Source organism: Thunnus maccoyii, chromosome 10 (genome assembly GCF_910596095.1).
Source record: "Thunnus maccoyii chromosome 10, fThuMac1.1, whole genome shotgun sequence".
NCBI lineage: Eukaryota > Metazoa > Chordata > Actinopteri > Scombriformes > Scombridae > Thunnus > Thunnus maccoyii.
In genome coordinates, this window is record NC_056542.1 from 32,318,507 (window position 1) to 32,343,191 (window position 24,685).

The following is a 24,685-nucleotide window of genomic DNA, read 5'->3' on the forward strand; positions in this document are numbered from 1 at the left end:
GACAGGATAACAACCATGCTCAACAGGGAGCTCAACTCCTGTAGCAGATGGGAGCTAAACGATGAAGTCTGAATTCACAACTCTCATGTTCCCAATAGGCCTTCTGAGGCTGGTGGAGTGGAAGCAGAATGAGTGGAGGGTGGTGGTGGGTGGATGGAGGAAGGAAAGGGAAGGAAAGGTGTGGGGGGGGGGGGGGACACGGGACAACACCTGGGGAGATAAGGACTTCAGAGACTTTAGATAGCAGGTGTTCATTCCAAAAGGTTCACAAAAAATATTTACTGCAGGAGTTCCTATTCATGAAAAAGTTCAGAGAAATATTTTCAAGGGAAATAGGAGTTGTATAAAAGATGTACTTTATTCGGATGCTACCAACATCGCTGTGTGCCTCCTCGGGTCATTGTCCAAACATTTAACAGTGGCAGTTTTAGTAAAATCATAAAAGAATACAGTGATGTTTGAGGTAAAAAATAATTAGACTGAACACGGTCTTGTAAAGGTAGAATCATTTGTTTTCAGGACATTTAATCGTGAGGGGAATTTAAAACCTTGATAAGGAAAGGTCACAGCAGCTAAAGTATCTGAGGCATACAGGTTTCAATGAGAGCACTGAATAAGGCAAATTACCTCAATTTAAGGAGCAGGGGAATTATTCAGTGGGAATAGCTATAGTCAAAGCAATGTGCCCCGCTCTCATTTATGGGACTAATAGACTGAGTTCAGATTCCAGACACAAATTAACAAAACATAAATAAATAAATCTCAAGGCAGCAATAGCAGAGTCAGAAAAAGAAGGACCAATGAAAGACCCACATGAAACTGAACTGAAACAGACTTGCAATGTCCAGGATTGAGGGCAAGGTGTTTATAACATGGTTCAGCAATTTATCAATTCATGGTGCAAGCTCCTGTCATACAGAAGGATGAACTGATGTAATACTACTTGATACTGTCTTTAACGGAACTGTTCAACATTTTGGGAAATTTACTTATTCACAAGAGTGAGATGAGAAGATCAATATGTAGGGTATCTGCACAATTCTCAACTTCAAATTTAATGACTTTTAAGACTTTTTTTAATACATGTACAATATAATAATATTTCCATGGCAAAAAAACACAATACAGTATATAATGTTGTTAATTAGGGATGCAATGCTGCCAATAGGAAAATTCTTGGCCTATACATAAACAAATTGTTTAGGCTACAGGTCTATATATTTAAAAAAGAAAATAGGCCTACATTCACCAATACCAGTGGTTGGTTGTTTATGTCTATGTTTGTCAACTTTCTTTTCAATTTTCAATTAGGCTTCACAACCTGCAAGTGATGTAACTACCACTAGTGCTGAATTGTTGCCCTGAATTGTTTCCATTGTTGCCCTTGAAACTATACAAGTCTAACCACAGCCTATGGTAATACAACTGTGGTTCTGACTATGTGTCTGACATTACATTAAATGGTACAATGAATATAACACAAGAGACGGCTAATGCTGAATATCAACAGTGGACGGGTGCAAACAGTTACATCCCTCTTTACCTTGAAATTATAGACTATACAGTGCAACGATCACTCCAAAAGCATTTCTACATAATTTGATGTGATTTTATAGAATCTCAATCGTTTATGGTTAGAACAGCTGTTTTGTCAGTGACATTTTAATCAAACCATGGAGTGCTATACTATACCTCCTTTTGTTTAGAAGAATGACACCTTTCCAGTCAAATTAATCTTACAAGTAAACAGAAATATCTGATAGCGTGACAGCTGAAATAAAAAATACCTAAGTTTTGCTGAATTGGGAGGTTTCCTGGGTAAACAAACTTCACATCTCGCTCCATCCAACTTGCATTTAGATGTTGTTTTTGCATGTCCAGACATGGCTGCCTTGCCCGCAGGTCATAAGAGGAATAATGAATATATACATAATGACCCTAGGTGTATAGGTGCAGGTCTGTTATTCTTCAACATGTAAGCTGTGGTAGCTCTGCGAGAGGGCACTTGTTGTTTTTATTTTTGCAGTATACTGCTGTTTGGACTCTCTCGCTTCCTCTAGTTGTTGGATAACTGACAATACATTTGCAGGTGTTTATCAAATATAATTATACAGGTTTATCCTCAGTCTTTTTGGAAACATTACAATATCTATCCATTTTAAGACACGTTTAGACCTTGAATCACTAAATAATATTTTAAGATGTGTTAAGACTTTTTAAGGCTCTGCAGGAACCCTGAATATCAAACCCATTAAGTAGCGAGTTGGAAGACGATCAGCCTAGCTTACAATGTGTATACATGGGCATAGTTTCAAGTTAAAGGGGACATATGCTTTTGGGGATTTTCTGTTATTTTTATACTGTTATGGGTTCGGATGTGTTAAACATGGTCAAAGTTGCAAAACCCAAGGTCAATATACGTAAAAAAGCTCCCTGCAAGTCAAATGCCAGTGCTTCAACCTGCTCTGAATGCTTTGTTTGAAACGTCACTTCTACTTCCTCCTCATAATGACATCAGATTGTTCCTGTCTGTTCCGTAACCTTTGTTGGGTCAGTGGGTTGATCACGTTGTTCACTCACATATTTTGGATCAGATTGGCTCGAACATATATGGATGTATTTGAGAAGTTTCCATTTCAAGTAATGAACGAGAAAAAAAGTGAAATCCTACTACAACTTTGTTTATGTAGCCTCTGGAACCACTAGACGTCTGCCATGGGGCAGCTTCTGAGAAGCAGCCAATCAGAACAGAGTGAGCTCTTTAGGAGGGTGGCCTTAAAGAGACAGAATTTAAAACGGCCTGTTTCAGACAGAGGCTGAACTGAGGAGCTGCATAAAGGGCCAGTATAAGATAAATAAGGAGTTTTTTTTAATATAAATCATGCAAAGATATTCCAGTAGAGCCCCAGAATAAAAATACCTGGAAATGCACATGATACGTGTCCTTTAAATGCAACTTTTTGTGGTCAAACATAAAAGAGATCCCTTACCTGATGACCGGCTTTAACCTGCTCCAGAACTTTATTGTAACAAACCTCCTCCATGTCATGAAGCTGCTGGATCTGAGCAGGACAGAAAATTCACAATGAGCAGTTTAACTTAAGTCATGACTGCAACATTTTATCTCAGATTTTAATACATTTCATTTGATGAATCTCAGGGACATACAGTGGTAACCTCTATACTGTCCTTACCCTGTTAACGGTCTTATTCAAGTTTGTCCATAAATATCAACTTTTATTACCCTGCAGCTGAACCTCTACTATGATATATCAGGGATTGAGCTAGAGCACAACACTGCATGAACTAAATAAGGAAACAATAATAATTCTGGCTATGCAGTGATTCCTTCAATCCATACTGAGCAACACCATTTGCTGAAGAAGGCCACGAGACGTGATCGAAAGCCTTGTAAACACTTTTGACCTTTTGTTAAGAATTGTTTTGGTCAATACCTTTAACATGTAATTTCTGAACTCGGCTGTCATACACCGATATGGATATATCTGCAATAATATCGCCCATTCTGGTGCATCAGTCTCACTCTACTTTCTAGTTTCCACTGATGATAAAAGCCAAAATTATGCCCTGCAATGTAGTAAAGTCTTTTTAGATGCATTTATCTAGTTAAAACATCTTTGTCAGAGCTGCTACATTGCCTTAAGAACAAAATTACATATATACATCAACCAGGTATGCACTGGTTTGTAAATATATCTATCAGTGTTTGTTACCTTGTTGGTGGATTTGATGCCAACAAAGGTCTGTCCAAGGGGCACTGGTCTGAAGCGACTGTCGAAGAAGAAGAGGCCAATATATGGGTTGACATGTAGGAAGGAGGCCACATCCAGGTAGTTGGGCAGAGTGGCTGACAGTCCCAGGATCCTGATCATACTCTGGGTGGACTCCACCTGACCATCAGACAACAACAGTGTCAAAGTTACACCAAACTATGCATTTATCCTGGCAGCAGGAAAAGTTGCAATTGTATGGAATCTGCTCCTAAAATAACCTTTCAGCTTTGAGGGATAAATTATTTGCGATGAGATGAAGCATAAGAAACAGCCATTTAGGCAGGGGTAAAAGCAAAAAAAAAAATATCTGCAGTGAGGGGGCTTAAGTTACACAACGTAAAATACCTACCTTGACAATGTTTATGATTCTGCACCAATGGGACTCTAAATCATAGAAATCATAATCATGTGATGTGCACCAGGGTTGTGCCAAACGACTATCACCAATTGCTGATGCCTATGCCAATTTAATTTATTGTTTATTGTAGGCCTATTTATTTATTATTTTTGGGAATCATACTATTTAAAGTAATTCTTATTGTATTAGAATCCTCATCATTCTGCTTTGACAGTGCAATAGTATTTTTACTTGCCACTGTATGATGGTACTTTTGCACATCTGACAGAGGGAAAACAGCTGGATGTACCTCTGCTGTAAGAGCTCACATGGTGAATTCAGCATCATTTCCACAGCTCTAATTTTGTTGATAAAGAGTCATTCCTTACTCACCACTCTCCTGCTCTGAGTCCCTCTTTTTTAAATAGAAATAGTGTTTTCATTCATCAGTTATTTCCAATTACTTCTACTTTGTTGTGTTTTTCTGCTGCTGTTAAGCTACTCTATGAAACTCAACACCTCCTGCAGATGTTTCACATTAAAAGCCTACAAGGAAAAAAGGATATATTAAGCCCTTTGAGTTGTGGAAGTTACTGTTCAGATAAAGGCCCCGGCTAATAATAAAAGAATTTATGGTACATGCTTAAGGCCACAGCTGAGTCTCTTTGACACAGCGATAGCTACAGTAAGCAATAAAGACCATGGGTGTGCCACCCATTGCCGCATGATATTGAGTATCTGTGAACTAACACACTGATGATACGATGAGGTGGATATACAGACGAGCCCAAACCTGATTTATACAGTAAAGGCCTCAAAAAGATAAAAAAAAAAAAAAAAACACAGATGGTACTGTGGATAAGTCTGTATGTCAACAAAAGCTGAGACAAAACCTCAATGGAGGAAAGTGCAAAAGGAAATCAAATTCAGAAAACATGAGCTTATTAGGTAGTGTGGTTTTGGGGCCTGTGTTTTCGATTTTTTTGTTTTTTCAAAATAAATGATCTCACTCATGTACTGTTATGTGTTGATTTTGTCTTTGAAACTTGAAGAAAATTCAATATGTTGTGTATCAACGTGGGTGATAGGAGAGAAAATTAGAAGGTGGGGGTTGTTAAAGGAGACGGGGGTTTGCCCTATCTGTGAGCTTCCTACTGGATGTGACAGGGAAGATTGGTAAGGCCTTTAATGTGATGCAGTACCTGTCAAACCATCCCATCAAGATAAGACCTAACCAATCCCTGCCGACAGACCAGGCCCGTGCTACACATTCACACCAGCACTGCTGAAACTCCATACTACACATGTGCGCCATATTCACCTACAGGAAGGCAAAAAAAATCTGCAGGGTTTTGTTCTTTTATGTTACATTTTATTTTACGCAGCTATGAGTTTAACAGTTTCTCTGTACGAGAGATGAAGAATTCCTGTTTCAGGTAAGTTTGTGGCATCATAAAATTTTATGACAACATGAGGTAATTGTGATTAACAGCTGAATTTACAATTACCCAGAGGAGAGAGGGTAATGAGCTGAATAAAATAAAAAGAATAAGTCTCAATATTAAAATTAGACAGTGTGGTGATCTGTGAAGTCCTCTGTGGCTTTGTATTGAGATCCATGCTGTTCACTAAGTTACAGAGCAATGCTACCATCAAACAAAAGAAAAAAGTATCTATCTATCAGTAACCTTCAGTGGATTTGCATGCACAACTAAAATGTGAATCCCTTATAGCAGTAAAGATACCTCTACAACTATCCAGTGAGTTATAGAACTTACCCTTTCATTTGGAATAAAAATAACTTCATTTTTATTTTTACCTTAAAATATGACAGTAATTGGGATGGCAGCTGTCTCTATTTAAATACCACTTACATATTGTACATACCTGTATATTAAATACTGGTATATATGTAATGTATATACTGATTCATTGTATAGCATATCTTAGACTCATCTATGTGTGTTTGTGTGTGAACATCTTGTCATACCAACACAAGAGCTCAATATACATTATATATGCTACTAGATTTAAACCAACCATGTACAGCATATTATCAGGTGTATTGTATATATTTAGACTATGATCCTAGTTTTTAATTCAGTTTCTATTCAAATATTTTAATAATCATGTTTTTATTTTATTTCTTTTATGTTTTATGTTTTGCACCAATTCTTTGATTACCAAAGTAGAAAAATGTGTTGGTTTTAACCCGTTACCTGACTGTACAGTCAGCAGTGATTCGTCAGTGGTGTAGATTAGAAAGCAGCGACAGGATTAGGAATCAAATGTCCCAGATGAAGGATACATTTACTCTAATGGAGGTAGGAGCAGGCAGTCAACATCATTACTGCGGGATAAACATTTATTTATGAAACTATGAGAGCCTGCTATTATTGAGCTTAACCATGCATGTAAATGGACTGCCTCTAAATAAGGTACCAAATAAAGTTTCTCTCTCTCTTGTCTCTCTGGCTTGCTCACTCACTCTACACATTTTAGACAGTAGCTGTTGTAGTCAATTACATTAATTTCATTCAAATGTTAGTAAAATAAAATAAAGTGCCATCTCTAATGCAAATCTAATTTGTAAGAAATAACCCTATCACTGTTAGACTAAAGCCTGACAGTGCAGCATCTTGGTTGTATCAGCTGATATGGGAAACTACATGAATGATCAGAGACTTAGGGTCACGAGTAGTAACTTTTTTTGTTTATCTACTTTTAATTTCCTCTCCACTGTTGTTGTTTTTTTAAGATCATTAATAAGGCTTATTTTCAGTTTAAGCAAGCACTAGATGTAGAGTTATCTGTAGATTTAAAACCCCCTCCAGTGTATTTTTATCATTTCCTGACAATGTTGATTAACCACACTGTTCACCAAATATTTTTTGACAAATAACTTAATTTTGCTCTCAAAGTTAAAAAAATTTAAGCTGTTGTTAAAACATAAAAAATAAAATTTAATGCAGTTAAAGCAGGTAAGTCAGTAAATCAGTCTGCATTGATCTATAAATGAATGTGGGTGATTCTTACAGTATCTGCTGTCCACAGCTGCTTTATACTGTATGAAAAGCTTCTCCTTCACTTCATTCAATCTCTGCAGCATCTGAAAGCAGCAGGACTGATATGTTGATAAATCATCTGATGACACCAGGCTGCTACAGTATAACCACACACACCTCTACACACATCAGACTCAATATTCAGCTTTTTATGAAGGAGGTGTTGGTTAGCAGCTCATCAGCCTCTTTTACAACTTTCTTTTTAGCAAAGTAGAATCTCATGTTTTTGTCCTTGAAACACATTGTGGTGCAAATGCTGTTGTGTAACACTAATTACTAAACTATGTGACCATGTACGAGGTGAGATACATTAGAATTATTGCTGAAATAGCATTGGTCCAATATAATCATATAAACGGCTTCACCAAATCAATTTCTTTATTTTTTATTTCTGTCATTATTATAGTAACTAACTGATGAAAAAACTACTCCATCTGTGTTTGGCTGCAGATTTGTGGTGACGTGTGTTGATGTCATGATGCTCTGAACTGTCCTGACATTTCCTGAAGAAAAGCTTCCCGTTTGCTGAGCTGTCGTTATCACATTTAACTGTTTCAGAGTTATGAGAGCAGTGATGTGACTGGCTGAGAGAGTATTTATTAATCACCACACCCACTGATCTATATTCACCTTCACTCAGCCCTTTAGCATTTTGTACTGCTGCACATACATGAACCAAAACAGCAGGTGTACATGGAGACACTCACACAGTCTGTGCGCCTAGGAAACACAGCTACACCATACCTATGGCGTCAGCGTAGATTCGGAAGAATAAATCAGGCTTACACCAACATATTAACCTAGTCTATATAGTTAATGCTGTAGTAAGTGGACAGGTTAGGCCATAATATCACTATCATTCTGACACATCGCCAGTGCACTACAATGGCAGTCTGGTTGCCATGGTAATGGATTACAACCAACTATTAACCACATCCCCATTTTCTGTTTGAGGAAGAGCATTAACCATTAAACAGTGTGGGGCTTTAAAACAATCAGAAGGGCTACATTTCCCAATGGAATTTGGCATACACATTGTTAAAGGAATAGTCAAAAATTTCGAAAATATATATGTAAACATAAACATATTCACTTGATGATTGTATAGTAATGTTAGAGCGGAGTTTCTCCCTCACAAATGATCTACACTGAGTACAGACAGCGGTTGCAGAGAACACACAAACCTGACAACAGATTAAACTTAACTCTGGCACATATGCTCATGGAATCAACATTAATCTGTGACAGCTGATGGTGCCGCTGGTGATGTTTCTCTTACATAGCTCTGTTATAGGTAAAAGTCCTTTGTATTGATCAACAACTCCATTAACACCCCATGTTATAGTCATTTTCTGAGCATTAAAAATCATAGTCAAGGACCTAATGCCCCATTATAAAAAGCATGCCTTATGTAAGCTTAGGTAAAGCACAAATGCTCCTTAAATTCCAACCCGTGAGGCAGAAGCCCTACAACAGAGCGACATTAAAGGCTTTTGTTATAAAGGTTAGAGGGACTTTATCTTGAATGCAGTGCATAATTGGTAGCACTACACCCGGCCAAGAAAATGTGGTCCAAACCAAAGCTCTTCCAAGCAAAACATCAAAGTGATAACTGGCTCGGTTCTAAAACATTTGCATAAAAAGGGGGACAAATATCATTTAGTTTACAGGGATTTCCATATTAATGCGTCTGAAGACGTGAACTTAAGCACCTAGCGCATCAGAAGCAGCCGCCGTAATTCCTTCAGCACAATCAATTATAGCAGTCTGTCAGGTGTGGCAATAATTGGACAGAGAGATGAAGGAGGTGGGGGAGGGTCTGCCAGGCATGCTGCTGGCACCCAGCATCCTCTGTTGGAGGGGGGGACTAAGAGCTGTTTACAAGTTCTCACATAAAGACAAACAGAAACATGCTGCTGTTGTGCCAGTCACATATAGATCTAATTAGTGGGACAAACAGTGGTTCAACATGTTCTACTCAAGTAAAGTGACATAATCCTCTGTAGCCTCTGCAACACAAGCAGCATTATGGTTCAAATATTCTGCATTATTCAGTCATTCTAATAGCTTGCTATTCTTATTAGAGAAACACTGCACTGACTTTTTTTCTTATACCTGCGTTTACATTCTAGACTAAGCCTTTTTCACACAAATGATGGCTGAATTCTATTTAGCTGCTTCAGTTTCAAGATCCTGGTTTGTGCATGCTGGATACATCGTAATGCTTTACTGGGACACTTGAATGGAACAGAGCCATATTGGAGAATGACATCTCCAATAGTAATTTAATAATAAATGAATATTTACCAGGATCTAAATGGAGCTTCTCATTCAAGCACATTAAAGACATATTTTTACAGTTCTATCCCTGTGTGCCTTTGTTAAACGTTCAGTTGTCTATGCCAAATATAACAACAATTAATCAAAATCCCTCTTTCCTCTTCCTGTAAAATGTTTTGATGACTCATCATGATTTAGGGGTGTTTACAAAAATTCATCCAATCAAATATGACTTTGGGTGACAAGCTAACCACACGCATCATATAAAACCACACTTGCCTGCTTGTGGGTGGTAGTTGCTTGCAGAGCAATATGGAGAGATATATGGGATAGGAAGGGTTGGATATCAGCAGGCACAATCTTGTGGTTCAATTAATTCATTTCTCCCTAGTTGTCCTCCTGATCTAACAACAGGTGAGGGAGGTGCATGTAGAGGCCAACAGTCTTCAACAGCTCAGTTTCTCTCTGCAGCTCCTTATCAAGTTATATTTACTAAGCCCCGCCCGCTTTTAAATGGTCCAATGACATCTGAGGATTTGATTTAAACCCCTCTTGTAACTGTACTCCCCCCACATATTTCTGTTTCTAGGAAATACATCGCAGTACATAGTAAACTTCTGTTTCACTGTGACTTTATTATTTCCAGGGAACTTCTTAGGAAATGATGTACCTGTAAAATTACCCAATCTGTGTGCTTTTCCCTCTTTTTCTACTCCACTACTCATCAGAGCCTCTTGGAGGGGTCACAACTCCCAGGTTGGTGATCCACTGCACTAAGGCCTTAAAGAACTATAGAATTTTTAAAAAATCTACTCATATTTAATGTGTTTGTAAATTCAGCAATTCTTTTATTTTTCTTTTGTCCTCATATGCCTTCCTCCTACTACACTTTGTTCCTTTCCTTCTTTCACATTACTCCTTCCACTCAACTCACAATTCATATACATTTCTTAGTCACATTTTACCCTTTTCTCCCCTGCTGGCTTTCCATTATCTTCTTTCCTCGCTTTCTTTTTTCCCCATTTTTCTTTCCCTTTCTGCCCTCTTTCCATTTTTCTCTCCTTTCCTCCCTTGCAACAATACTCCTCCTAAGGTCATTCTCCTTCAGCTGCTGCTGCTGTTTACAACTTTGCAAGCAATAACTTTCTGCTGTCAGCAAAGACATATTTTCCAAAGAAAATGCAGTTTCTAATCTGTATCTGTTACCGCACTGAAACATATTACATTTTGCTGCTACAACAACCTGTTTTCTACAAACTACTTTTCAAAGTTTCATCTTATCTCATACTGGTGTTGATGTGACTGTTACACACTTCTTTGATATGAATGTGCTCATTTAGACAGGAAAATCATAGATTATCAGAGCCAGTTAATGACCAGATTTGTCACAGTGGTTGAACAGAATGACCAGTATTTAAGCCAGACAGTCTGATTATGTGAATGAAAAGGATAAAAAGCCAAAGTGTATTTTCCAAATTTATCCGTACACTGCAGAGCATATTATTATTCAGTATGGTAAACCCTTCACAAGTCCTCACACCTCTGCAGTGTGTTTGCTGTCATCATCCATCGGTGCCAAAGATCAAGGCTACAGAGAAAGGAGAAACACAAATCTACCTGCAATCATTGCCAAGCTGAAAGGTTGAAAGATTGTTTACTTCTTTTTTTTCTGAGCTACCCATCACAAACAAACAACTTGGACATACCCTTAAATGACATGAAAATATGAAAGTGAAAAAAAAAGATCTAGACTGAGTGCTTAGACTTACGGTGCATGTTTGATGTAATGGTACAGAATGGTTCAGGTTCAGTATATCATGTGCACTAGGAGAAATAGAGAAAAACTGCATACTTCACTTTCTTGTAATCTCACACCTAACCTGTTTTTTTTCCCCTTTATAGATTCACAGAGCCATTCCTGAGGCAGCAGTGATTTTCCTTTTCTACCATTATATCCTCTTAAGGGCATAACTCACCCTTTTACTGTAATTCCAGGTAAAACAAACAAACAAAAAAATCAGTCATTTAAAGGGACACTACACCAATTTTGCATGTCGGAGTAAATTAAGAGTTATTAAGAGTAGTACTCGGCCTGTGAATACAGTTGTATAATGTCTTCTGTGGCTCTGGAGAGACTTTCTCAAGTCTGAGAAAATAACTCTGATAATGTTATAGTGATGTCATCAGCTTAATACTTATTTAGCTCTACGTCTACATCTTAACACGTGTATAACAGTCTAAAGAGCCAATGAACGCACATATGAAATCATAGCTGGAATGTCTTCTTGGATGTGTTATGGTTTCCCAACAACTGGACATAGAGTGGAACAAAGACTATGTGGTGACTTGTCCAACTGAAGTTTGGTGATATTGTTAGCCCTTTTCCATTGACACTTGTAGCCGCACAGAATGAAACGATGCCGTGTTAATTTGCATTTCCATTACCATTTTAAATGTGCCAAGTCATCCCCAAGATGGACCATCTCCAAAGTTGGGTCAAAGCATGCCTGATCACCTCCTATGTGGGTTGTGTTGACATCAGATGGGCTTCATCATCATCCAGTGATGATTCAGCGACAATGGTAGCTTCCTCTTCTAGGTCCATTTCCTTATCCTGCCTCTGTTTTTCAAGAGGGTGGTAGATGCCAAACAAAACCGTCACAACAGCCTAAAAACCCATGATGACAACTAGCTGGCTACCAGCAACTGTTGGACAGTGCAGTAGAAAATCACGCTAAAGAAGGTGCTCCTTTTAAACATCATCAACTCAAGACAAGCACGTCATTAGTTAAAAAACACCTACAAGCGGGTGGCCCTGTTGTAATGGAGATGCAAATCCCTGCTGCTTGGCTTCCATGCCAAGTCAAACCGAGTCAAGCCAAGCCAGCACATGTGTATGGAAAAGGGTCATATGTCTCTGGACACAGAAACAGTCAAACACACTACAACACTTATGATTCCATCACCTGAATTAGGCTGTTACAGGACCTGAGCCACATTATACGTTCCTTCACAGCCACATTTCAGTCAGTTTGTTGTAGCTTGTCTGTACATGAGCACAAGCTGTAGCATTCCAGGAATTATCCATTGTCTTCTGCTGTCACTGTTTGTGCAAGCCTCAGTATTTATTGACATGCTAATGGTAAAGTCCAATGCCAAAAGCTGTGGCAGCATGTGCAAGGCTGCTGGCAAACAGACTGGCAGTCAAGAAGCTTCAAACTTCTGCACTGCAGCACAACCTCTAGAGGTGTTAAGGTGTACAAAGCGCCCAGTCAGCCCTTCTTCAGTAATATCAGCTAAACGTGTAGATAAATGGGCTGTGAACCGAGTAAACAGCGGTCACATGTACAGACCAGTTTTCAATTACCTTGCGGTTAACCCCGCCAAGAGGTCTCAGTCACTGCACAGCACAGCAGCTCATCCCTGCGTTCATGCCTCTCTGTTTCACTCTGCCTTCCTCTCTCTGGTCTGTGCTGGTCTTTGTCCTTTAGCATCCAGCTGCTATCAATGCATCTTAACCAGTTCTCACAATGATGAGCTTTTAATTGGTGAATCACACTCTGGTGGCACATTTCCACACAAGTTTTATTTTACTTTTACGAACCTGTAGTTTTGCAGTCTACACACCTCGGCGCTATAAACTGACTTGGTTGTGCATATGGATGTGCTCAAGCCTTGTTGCCAGTGTGACACTTGGTTAATTCCACCATCTTTGCTGTGTTTTCATTGCTGTATCATGAATGATGAAGCAAAACTGCTTTATCTGTCTGTGTATGCACATTTCTGCATTTTTTTACACACAATGTTTAGTCTTGACCCTATATAGACTTATTCCCAGGTGTTTAGAACACCGAATCTGAAGTTTTCAGGATCAAAATTCAATTCACAGAGCATGCTGCTTGGCTGAGTCAGCAGTGGTCTGTGCTTTTTATTTTTTTTAACCGACTCACAAAATACAAACAAAAACAAAAGATACACAATTATGACTCCTTCCATTTCTAACCCCCTCCAAACCAATTTATAAATCCAAACCAGTCCTTTATCTTCACCATCATGCACCATTTAATGCATTATCAGTCATAAACATTATTACTATCCTTCAGTTCTCACTGTACTTTCATCCTACAGCACAGGTAACATGCAATGTTAATACTGTAGAGCAGCACTGACAGAAAAAGAGGACAATTATCCTCAGTCAGAAAAGAGAAAAAAAATAAAAAATAAAAATGGTGGTCTTGGATTTTTTTTTTTTTTTTTTTTTTTAAATAGTAATTAGGTACTTTTCCACTGGTTTCAGCATATTGTGTCTCTTTATTTTGCAGTCTAAAAGCTATCTTTTCAGACTTAATCATTTCTATTGCTTCAGTGATCCATTCTTTCTGAGTTGATGTATATAGTTGGTGTATTCATTGAATATATTCTGCTGAAGATATGCAAATCTCCCACTATACATGATTGAGGTGTTAGTGAATTGGCTATATTAGTGTGGATCATCGCTTGCTTTGTTATGCCACACCAAAGATCTTTCATTTTACTGCAGTTGGTCTGTGCATTCTAAAAATATCCCTCTACATCTCTGTCCTCCCCATTTATTAATCTTCTCCCTGAGAAGGAGACGCGACAGCAGCTCATCACAGTTGAATATGGGACAATACGGCTCCTTCTATCTATTTGCCTGTCTGAGTTCACATAATCACTCTGATATCTGATATCAGGGTGATTCCGCTCAGACACCTGTCAGTCACCATCAGGGTAAATCATAGACTGTAAAAAATATGGACGTGTCACCATGACGTCACCCATTGGTTTGCGAACTGCCATTCTGCAGGCTTGAGCGTAGCAATTTGACCATCACCATCTTGGATTTGGCCGTCACCATGTTTGATTTGTGGAGCCAGAAGTGACCATATTTGGACGAGAAGGTGGAGCTGACCAAAGCGCTAGCTGCTAGCTTGGTTAGCACGGTGCATTTACAATCTATGGTAAACAGTGATAATTTAATTTTTGCTAGTGAAAAACAGGCCTAAAACCGTTAAAACAAAATGTACTTACCTAAAAAACTGATCATCCGACTCATTGATGAGTCTTTTATTACAACCAAACGCTGAACAAGACTGTTTTTAGACGACCACAATGTTACAATTAACTTTAGTGAACTGAAAACACACTGTGAAATAGCAGCAGCTACACCTATACGCAATGGTTACATTACATAAGCAACGTTGTTGCCGTGGTAGCAACTTGTCAATCACAACGTAGCCACACCCTAAAATTTACGCTGCTTTATCATCTATTTTACTCTAAATGGGACCATAATTTACTAAATGAACATCATGCTGTATTGAAGAAGACTTGAAACTAGTGATCGAGACCATAAATTCATTAGGAAACTGTTAACTGAGGTAATAAATCAAGTAAGAAGTAGTAGCCAGTGGAGTCGCCCCCTGATGGCAATTAGATAGAACGCAAGTTTTTGGCACTTCTGCATTGGCTTCATTTTTCAGCCCTGGAGGTTGCCGCTTGGGGGAAATGGGGAAATACCAGCACACTGAGCAGGGAGCTGTTTCCCTGCTTATTATTTCTTGCAATTGCAGCATAGTCGCAAGAGGGTGGCACTCATGTTGTCTATGTTACATGTAAGTTTAGGACCTGACAATTATACATTAAACACAGTCTCTGATCCTTTCATTGAGACAGAGGACCTCCTGAAAAACTCAAAAAAAAAACCTAAACATTACTGTGGAAATGTTTAATACATTTCATAGTAACATAATGAAAATTATATTGTATTCATACCATTATAGTGAACAGAACCAAAACTTGAGTAGACTTGGAAATCTTCACTCCAACAAACCAGGCCTGTTTGTCGTTTCAAAGAGCTGCTCTGATGGGGTTGAGGCCATGGCAGCTATAGTACCAAGCATATTCACTGGCCACAGGGTTGGACATGAGAACAAAGCTCAAGTCCAATGGACGACACACAACAGCTGGCTTGATGTCAAGAGAGGAAATCTTGGATGTTGTATGTGCAGAGAAGCTATAGGTAAATAAATGGGAACAATGCTCCAGAGAGATTTTTATCTGGTTGTGTTTATTTTTGCTGTTGGTAATGTTAAAGTATATTGTGTTTAACTTACAAGGCCATGTTCAGTTTGTTTAATGTAGAAGCCAGATGTAAAAAGCTCATTAGTCAGCAGATTTTGAAGGAAGGAGGTTGCCATGTTGTCATTTTGGCTCTATCAATATTTCTAGATTATACAGTTTTCGTTTACATTAGTTTATTATATCTATGGCTTTTGCAAGATGCATTCCATTTGTGAAAGACAGATTATTGCGGTCTACTTAAAGAAACATTAAGAAAAACCTTAAACTAAAAATCTGAGTGAATTTGTAAGTAAGAAACTGAAATTTGCCTTTACATTAACCAAGCCTAAGCCTAACCCTAACCATGGCAATGGAAAAATACTAAAATGCTAACTTAACAGAGTAAAAACTAGATGCATTATATTGTTTTGGATGAAACAGCTGGGTTCTGTTTCCCATGGAAAACATAAAAACTGTCCTTAGATGATTTTTTGAAAACATGTCTTGGACTACATGCACATTTAGTCAGCGGTTGGTTTCAGAAAAAGCTCATCACATTTTTAAACCTGTTTTAATTGATTGTTGTAATTGATTTATAAATGTCATAAAAACATCTGAATTAACAAGATGCATACACCTAAACATACAATATGACTCCCTACAGTAGGGAGTGCTGGTAGTGTCTAATTGCTCACTCTCCCACACACACATGTAGTCTCTCTCCCTCCACTCTGACGCCCTTGTTTCTTCTCTCCCTTTGTGGCATATTTTGCAGCCCACAGTTGAGTGTTTAAGAGAGAGCTAGGGAGGTTTTGTGGATAAATGTGGGTAAAAGTGGGAAATGACTGGTGCATGATGTGCACAGCTGCACTAGGTATACGATGAAGAGGAAGTACAGTACGGTCTGTGTGCTTCTTCTCTCTGTCTGTTTGTTGTGCTCAAAATGTCATTTGTTACAGTGAAAGTAAATAAAAGTGCACTTTGGCAGAAATACACTGGATTGGGGAAAAGGAATTTTCAGCATATTAGTCCAAGTAGAGCTGGGTGTTTCAACTCAACACTTTCTGAGTACTGATGGAAGAAAACTATCCCAGTATCCAAAACTGTCAAGCACTGAAACTTTTGATTAGTATTGAAAATTATCCAACAATACCCAGCCCAAGTTGTCAAATAGTCCCACACTGATAATTTACCCAAGACATTTAACTCATTGAACAGTGAGATTCAAGACATTGTTCTCTACAAAGGACTGCAATGTTCTGTTTCAAGTCGACAAAAGATCTGAGTTGTACTGATAAAGGCTCTATAGGTTCAAAAAACTGAAGCCTGTCCTTTTGGGACCCCTGTGTACCCCCCAATATGGACACAGTGTGGGGAGTACCTCGAAGCTACATACGGTGTTCTACATTGATACTTGTAACTGATATTTAAGTCAGATTTAATCAAATAAGTTAAAATGTTATTATCATTTCTATATAATACATTTGAAGCTCAACTGTATGGTTGAGAAGGTCCATCTTATGGACTGATCAGTTTAAATTAACACGACAGCTTGGCGACAAAGACAGTTTTATGTTTAAATACTGAAACTTCTAGATAACGTAGATTTTAAAAAATGTTGCTGCGATTGCAGTTGATACTAGTACACAACACTTGTTTTTAAAGGAATAGTTTAACATTTTGGGAAATATGCTTATCAGCCTTCTTTACAAGAGTGAGATGAAAAGATGGATATCAATTTCATGTCTACATGTTAAGTACTGAGCTGGAATCAGGAGGTGATTAGCCTAGCTTAGCATAATGACTTTTTGGTGCAACATCAGCCACATGCAATGACATGATATGTGCAGTTTATTGAAGTCTTGTCTTGTCACAGTGAGGTTGCTTGGTTTTGTACCAACTAGGAATGCAACAGATCACAAAACTCACAGTTCGGATCGTATCACAGTTTGGATTGGATCATTTCTCGGATCAGCAAAAAAAAAAAAAAGGGGCACAAATATAACTTTGTTTTCCATTTAGTCTGTAAAACACTTGAAGCAAAGAACTTCCATGGTCATCCTCCATGGTCTTAAATGAAAACAACATTCAAGATGTCCAATGTTTAAATAAAATCTTAAAATATATAAAATATTCAATACTCAATTGTTAAATTAAAGTGCAATATGAGGCCTGATACCTTCTTCTCTTAAACATTGTAGTGAATGAAACAACAGCCTGTGTCCACATCATCAACACTTGATGATAACTTACAAACATGAACACACGTCTTGTCCTGCAGCTTAGCGTGTTGAACGAGCCTCCAAACATTCACCGGGGAAAAGTGCACCGCTAATGTCAGTTAGCCGCAAGATAGCCAATTAGCTGCTCAGCTGCAGCACATTAAACAGCATGTAATGGTGATGATGATATCTAGTCTAAATTGACAATCAGACAGTAATTCAGACCATCATAAGAGAGGATCTATGGAACTGAGGGAAGTAATTGTACATACATGCAGTGCTGAGAGAAGGAAGCAGAGAGGTAGCGGGACTAACCTGTCTGATGGTCCTGGCCACCAGGCTCTCCAGAACCGGTCCTCGATCTTCATGAAGAAGGTGAACTTCATCCAAGATCAGGAGACGCACGATCTGGGAGAGAGCAACATCTCCAACACTCTTCCTGGTTACAACATCCCACTTCTCTGGAGTGGTCACCAACATCTGGAGACAAACATGAAGCCATTAGGAACAGTATCCTGACTTTCTAGCACCAGTTCAACACAATTCATTACACAAAGTCAGTGAGTAAATATAAGAAGAATATACTTGTACGCAACAACACAACGCTAGCAGTGGTTCTGCTCCATTCATGTAGTGACCAGCTGCAGCTCAGGACACACCTGTTTAGACTTCCCTTTGTTTATTTGATTTATCTCTATTGTGTTGAATGTCTTTCATTGTGAAGCACTTTGTCAATTCTGCTCTAGAAATATATTATATAAGTTAACTTAACATAAAACTAATCATGAACCATATAATAATATAATATAATAACCATATAATAATTTTATAATAATTGACTTTTTTATACCTCCCATTGGTAAAAAGGGCCATGAGTCATACACTGTTCACAAGATTTGGATGAGAATGCTCAAAACTCCTTATAGTCATTGTTTTATTTCAAGTACATACTTGTGGACTGCACTGTAGACAAAGCATATTAAAGATGAGCAGCACAGAAAACAACAAGGATCAGTGTTACATCTTATGAACTTCAGTTAACTGTTAGCAACTGAGTACAAGTTACAGACACAACATAGAAACTACAGAAGGCAGTTCTGTTGAGCAAAAAAATAAGAAGAAGATGGAGCCATGCACAGATGGATGAAGACGTGCGCACATTTTCCAGCAAATGTCAAACTTCCTACATGTAATGAAAATGAGCAAAGGCTTTCCATCCTGTAGCTGTCCTGCGGAAACAGCATGTCTGCAGCATACAGAAACAGATTCAATTGTGAAACAGTGGCTATAATTCAGTAAACTGAATATGTGAAAAAATATTTACTAAGTGCCACAGTCACCACAATTTTTCAATGATCAGTTTATTTACCAAGACTATAATTGTAAATGAGCTCAGCTGCAGTTCATCTGATTTACATTAAGTGCAGCTCAGTAAGATCTAATGCTGGGCTGTTGTGCATGTGTGGAAAGGAAGGAGGAGTGAGAGAAACTGAATACTGGTTAAAGAGAAGACACTTTCAGAACTGCAAGCATGTATTCTTCTCCATAAGAGCAAGGCAACATGTGAAGAAAAATCAGTTAGGGTTCCCTCAAAATATGTTTAAAGAATATGCTTTGAATAATAATTGATTTCTAAAAATCTCCTCCTTCTCCCTCATGTAAAAATCCAGAATCTATAAATATGGAAATATTGTTCATTTCAGAAGTTTAACTTCTGGACATAAGAAGTCTCCTCCTTCACTGTAAAGTCCATTCTCAGTGTTTGTGCACTGGAGGCTTCAAGTTTCCACATCACACTTATGTAAGTTGCATAATGGACCAAGATTGGCACCAGACTAGTTGTAATGTCACAAATCCTGCTCGTAGGTGCACGCCTTAAACTCTGATTTTTGGTGAACACAGAAAACTTTCCTCCTTCAGCAGCTGAATGTGAAAACAGCCTTCTACTGTCAAACTCTGCACATACATCATTCTGCATAGAGAAAAGAACATCCAACTGTAGAAAACACATCGAAATGGACTTTAAATATCCTGATATTATCATCACAACAAAGAGCTCAGTGACTGAATGATTTATGAATAATCAGGGTGGGAGATTTTTGATAAAACTCCTTTGATTAGGTTCTTTGAATAGCTTCTACAACTTGTAAGTATTACTGGCTGCTTCAATCATATGGCAGTGTACTGAAGTGGCAGTGAAACATAAAAAGAAGATAAAAAGTCAGGACAAATAGGCTCGTGTGGGAAAAAGAAAGGTTAAGTCATGTAAAAAACAATAGACGAAAGTTGCATTCTGACTCTTTTGCCTTCTGTTGTAGTGCTGGGCAGAGAGCTACTGTAAAGTGCCTGAACTTTATAATGCATCTTTTAAGTTGTGTCTCACTCACTGTTTGGACCTTCCTTTAGTCTCTCTCCCTCTGTGTGTGTCTGATAGAACAGTGCCGCAGATTTTACACCTGCTTTTTTCAGGAGTTAAATTTCAGACACAATTTCCTCTGCTGCAGCGATCATGCTGTGTTGATAAATCAGGTGCTCAGGATATTTCTTTAAATTTACATGACCTCTGACCATATTTTGTGCATCTGAACAGGAAAGCCTTAAAAACATGCCAATCATGCCATTTTCAGCAGCGTCACTTTTCTCCCATTTTTCCTGTGCAAAACTTTGGTGTGGTCCTTAAGTAAATATGCACAAACACAATTTCACTCTTTAGAACCTGAAAAAGGGCCACAATCCTTGATAACTTTAATAATAATAACCTTATTTCTATAGCACCTTAGCAATAAATGAGAGAAAAACAAACAAACAAAGTTATAATAGAATAAAACATGAACAATGATACAAGTTAACCCAAATTAAAAGGCAAATTAAAAAGATAGGTGTTGAATTTCCTTTTAAAAATTCCAAGGGAGTTTGCTGTTCTAAGATCCAGGGGAGACTGTTCCACAGTTTAGGGCCATAAAAACAGAAAGCAGCCTCACCAGATTTCTTGTGGGACACTTTAGGGACTTGTAAAAGAACAGCAGCAGCAGATCTGACAGTTCTAGTTGGGACATAAAAGGAAAGGCAGTCGCTGATATATGAAGGTGATAGATTATGTAAGGCTTTATGGATAAGTCAAAGGACTTTAAAATTGATTCTAAAAGATACCGGTTGCCAGTGCAGTAATGTGAGCAGAGGGGTAATATGATCTTTTTTTTTTTTTTTGAATTGGTCAAAATCCTGGCTGCAGTGTTCTGGATTAAACAATTTTTTAAAGACTTTTTAAGGAGACCAGTAAAAAGAGAGTTGCAATAATCAGAGCAGCTTGTAATAAAAGCATGTATCGGCATTTCATCATCATTCTGAGTTAAAACGGTCTAATTTTGGCAATTTTTCTCAGATGAAAAAAATATGTTTTTCCAACCCTGTTAAAATGACGAATAAAATTAAGATCAGAGTCTAAAATCACACCCAGATCTGTAACATGTGTTTTAATTTTCTTGGACAGGCTGGCAAACGCTGACTCTAGTCTCTGCCTTTCTGCTTTTGAAACTGTGACTAGAATTTCTGTTTTCTGCTCATTTCTTTTTAATTTTTTTTTTTACTCATCCAGATGTTGATATCAGTGGGACAGGTAAAGAGCATTTAAAGAACTGGGGTTGTCTGGTGAAACACATATAGAGTTGTGTATCATCAGTGTCACAGTAATATTTGACATTATGTTGACTAATTATGTTGCCCAGAGGAAGTATGTATAAAGAAAAAAGAATAGGACCTAGAATGCTTCCTTGAGGAACACCATATTCAATGTCAAATGTCTGTGACACAAAGTCACCTAAGCTAAGAAAAGATTTTCTTTCTGACAAGTATGAGTGAAACCAGTCAAGCACTGCGCCAGAGAGACCTACCCATTTCTCAAGTTGATTGATTAATATCCCATGATCAATTGTATCAAATGCAGCACTCAAATCTAACAAAAAGAGGACAGCCACAATATTTCAATCAGTCAAAATTCTCAGGTCATATTCTACCTTTAATAAAGCTGTTTCAGTTTTACTAAATATCCTTCACTTATGCAAAAACAATAAAAATCCAATATTGCCAACAATGAGCACTACTCACTTATATGTAGTATTCTCCACAATGGTCTAATACATCCAGAAATATTATAGAGAGATATTAGCAGAACATTTTCTCACAGCAGAATTTATATTGTCTCACAGTATGCATCACCTAATCCTATCTGTTTCTATACCAAATACCAGTAATCCTACATGACAAACTGGGCCTATAACAAGCATCAGACAAGTAAAATCAATTTTCTGTTGCTATATGATTGCTGCTACATAATCTGTGAATTTGTCTCAAACTCATTAGGTTTATTTCCAAATCTACCTCAACTGACTAGACCACAAAACCTTCTCTTTCACTTGGAACAAAATCTATTATGTCAAAACAAAAACAGAAAAACAGAGATTATTTTATCCAAAATGGGACAAGACTGATCACACTTGGCTTTGAGTGAGTCAGTTATAACGTTATACAAAAAAAAAACCTAAACTAGCATTCTCTATTATTTCTGCAACAATATTAAGATTATTGCTGAGATAAATGTCTCAGCAATTTCTTGCTCACATAACTGAATGACACACACTGTAAAACTCCCTCTAGAATACTATGTCAGATTCATGCCTCATCAGTGCCCAATTACCCATAGCTTCGCTCATTACAAAACAGATAGAGGCACCTAAATCACAACACCATAATAACAGACATAACATTACTCATATCTTGTGTTCTAAAGTCAGTTCTAAAGTCTACAGTGTTTACCAGAGATCTGTGTCAGTCTATGATCCACTACATCCTCAAAAACGCTCATAAATGATCCTATGAGGTTTGAGTCATATGATTTACAGCAGGATACATTCTGTTGCTTCCATTTTTTTTAGACAAATTATATTCAACAGTATCAACAAATCTCACCTGTATCAAATGACAACAGACATCTTCTTTGCAAGTTGCTTAGTGCCTATAATTACAGTGCAATTCTATTCTCTTCTTTTCTTTTCAAGAAAAATACCACAATGCATAATTAATGGTGTGTGAACTGTTTGGCAACCTGTCCATGGGTGTGAAAATTCCTATTAAACTCTTTCTATAAAGGCAGTTCATTAAATCCTCTCTAGTTTGCATTTAAATCAATCTATGCAGCCATTAGAGACTGGCATGCTCACAGGAAAGGAAGCGCCGGCCTCTAATTGGAGCTACTGGTTAATCTAAATGGAGGCTCTGGCAAATGGAGCACAGGCCAAAGTGCTTTCTTAATTGCCTCACAAATACACACAAAGGAGAGCAGAGAAAACATGCCATTGTTCGCTTGAATGGTGTTATATAGCCTATTTATCAATTGATAACAGCATGACTGAAATCAATCCTCTAAATCCAAAAAACGATTCTTAGTTTTCATAGAAGATTCATGTTTATTAAAGGTGACAATTTAACCAAGAATGAGTTCATAAAAAACACTGTAATAGCCTGTAAGAGTTGTTCTCTCAATGAATTCATTGCTAAACTAAAGAGTGGTTCATTAATGGGCCATATCATGAGAACTGATGTCAGAATAACAAGTCCATACGGCTGATGACAAGAGTACTTTTGGTAGCTTTTTCAAGAAAAAGAACTATCTATCTCACAACTTGGAGGTCATATTGTCCTTGAACCCAGACAAGAAATAATTTTCAAAACCAGTTCCTACCAAATACAACTCCACTATGAGAAATAAAGTGGCAGACTGTGCACCGTGGTACAGAAAGTGATGTCACCATTGTCTGGGGAAAAAACAACAAGAATAGAAAGGTCAGCCCCCACAAGTTTGAAGCAAACTTATCCCCCAACTCACACAAACAGACTAAAACACTGGAATTGAACCTTGAAATAACATCCTGGCACTGCTCACTGCAACTCAAGACTCAAAGTCGCACTGCGATGCAACTCTGGGAAGTTTGGAGAGAAGTGACACCAAATGTCCTCTAGACTTTAGGTCTGGGTTATCACTGCAAGTCTGTGACTGTGAGGGTATAAAATGCACAAAGAGACTGGACTTTAGACTTCGATAAAGGCCCTACCAGACTTGATGAATTGTGCAAGTTTGAACCTGTAAAGTCTGTAAGTGTGGGGCTTTGGACATTTAGTTAGTTGGTTAAGATTAGTTTGAGGCAGGAAGTGCACATAAATGGTTTATTGTAGTCTTCATAATGTTTTGATGTGGTAGACGTAGACATTTTTTACATTATGTCAGACATTTTTTACATTACTGCCACTTGCCTGGCATGTATGTAGATGGATGTATATTTTCCCCTTTTTAATTCTCTGTCTGAGACATGTTCAGCATATAGGAGACACCTGTGACATTTCCTGCAGCATTTACAGGAAAGCTTGTTACTATATGATTAGTGGGATATTTTATGGAGGTGGATTTTAAGGTGTAGCATTTATCAAGGCAGATTATTTACAGATGTTAATATGCACATTTCATTGATTCCAGAGTCATTATACTTATGATCATTTAAATTTGGAAAATGTATTTGTTTGAAGTGACTGTTGAACATTACTTAACTTTCAAGGGTTTGTTTGTCTATTGTACTGTACTGTTTTTTAACTTTCCTCATACAAGAAGAAGAGCTTTCTGTAATATTAGCAGGCTAAATGTTAACAAAAGCAGTCTGAAATGTTCTAACTGTAGACATACTGTAGCTAGGAGCATCAGGGTCTGTGGGGTTGGATTGTGAATGTACAGTACATGAAGCATTCAAAATTAATACTGGCTACTGTTCTGTAAAAAGGGTGAAAGAACAACACTTGAGTTTAAGCACAAAAATAGCTTTTTCAGCCAATATGGAGCTTATTTATACAAAGTCTGGT

At 37.8% G+C, this 24,685-nt stretch overlaps 1 protein-coding gene across 1 annotated transcript in view; it reads right to left on the reverse strand.

The window, feature by feature from the left end:
- ascc3 (activating signal cointegrator 1 complex subunit 3) overlaps nt 1-24,685 on the reverse strand; it is a 175,511-nt gene that overhangs the window by 77,148 nt on the left and 73,678 nt on the right. Inside the window, exons 11-13 of the mRNA XM_042422838.1 lie at nt 18,098-18,262; nt 3,735-3,911; nt 2,991-3,062 (exon numbers count right to left, since the gene is read on the reverse strand). Of these exons, the coding sequence (XP_042278772.1) occupies nt 2,991-3,062; nt 3,735-3,911; nt 18,098-18,262 (414 nt within the window). The remainder of the gene's footprint in view (nt 1-2,990; nt 3,063-3,734; nt 3,912-18,097; nt 18,263-24,685) is intronic.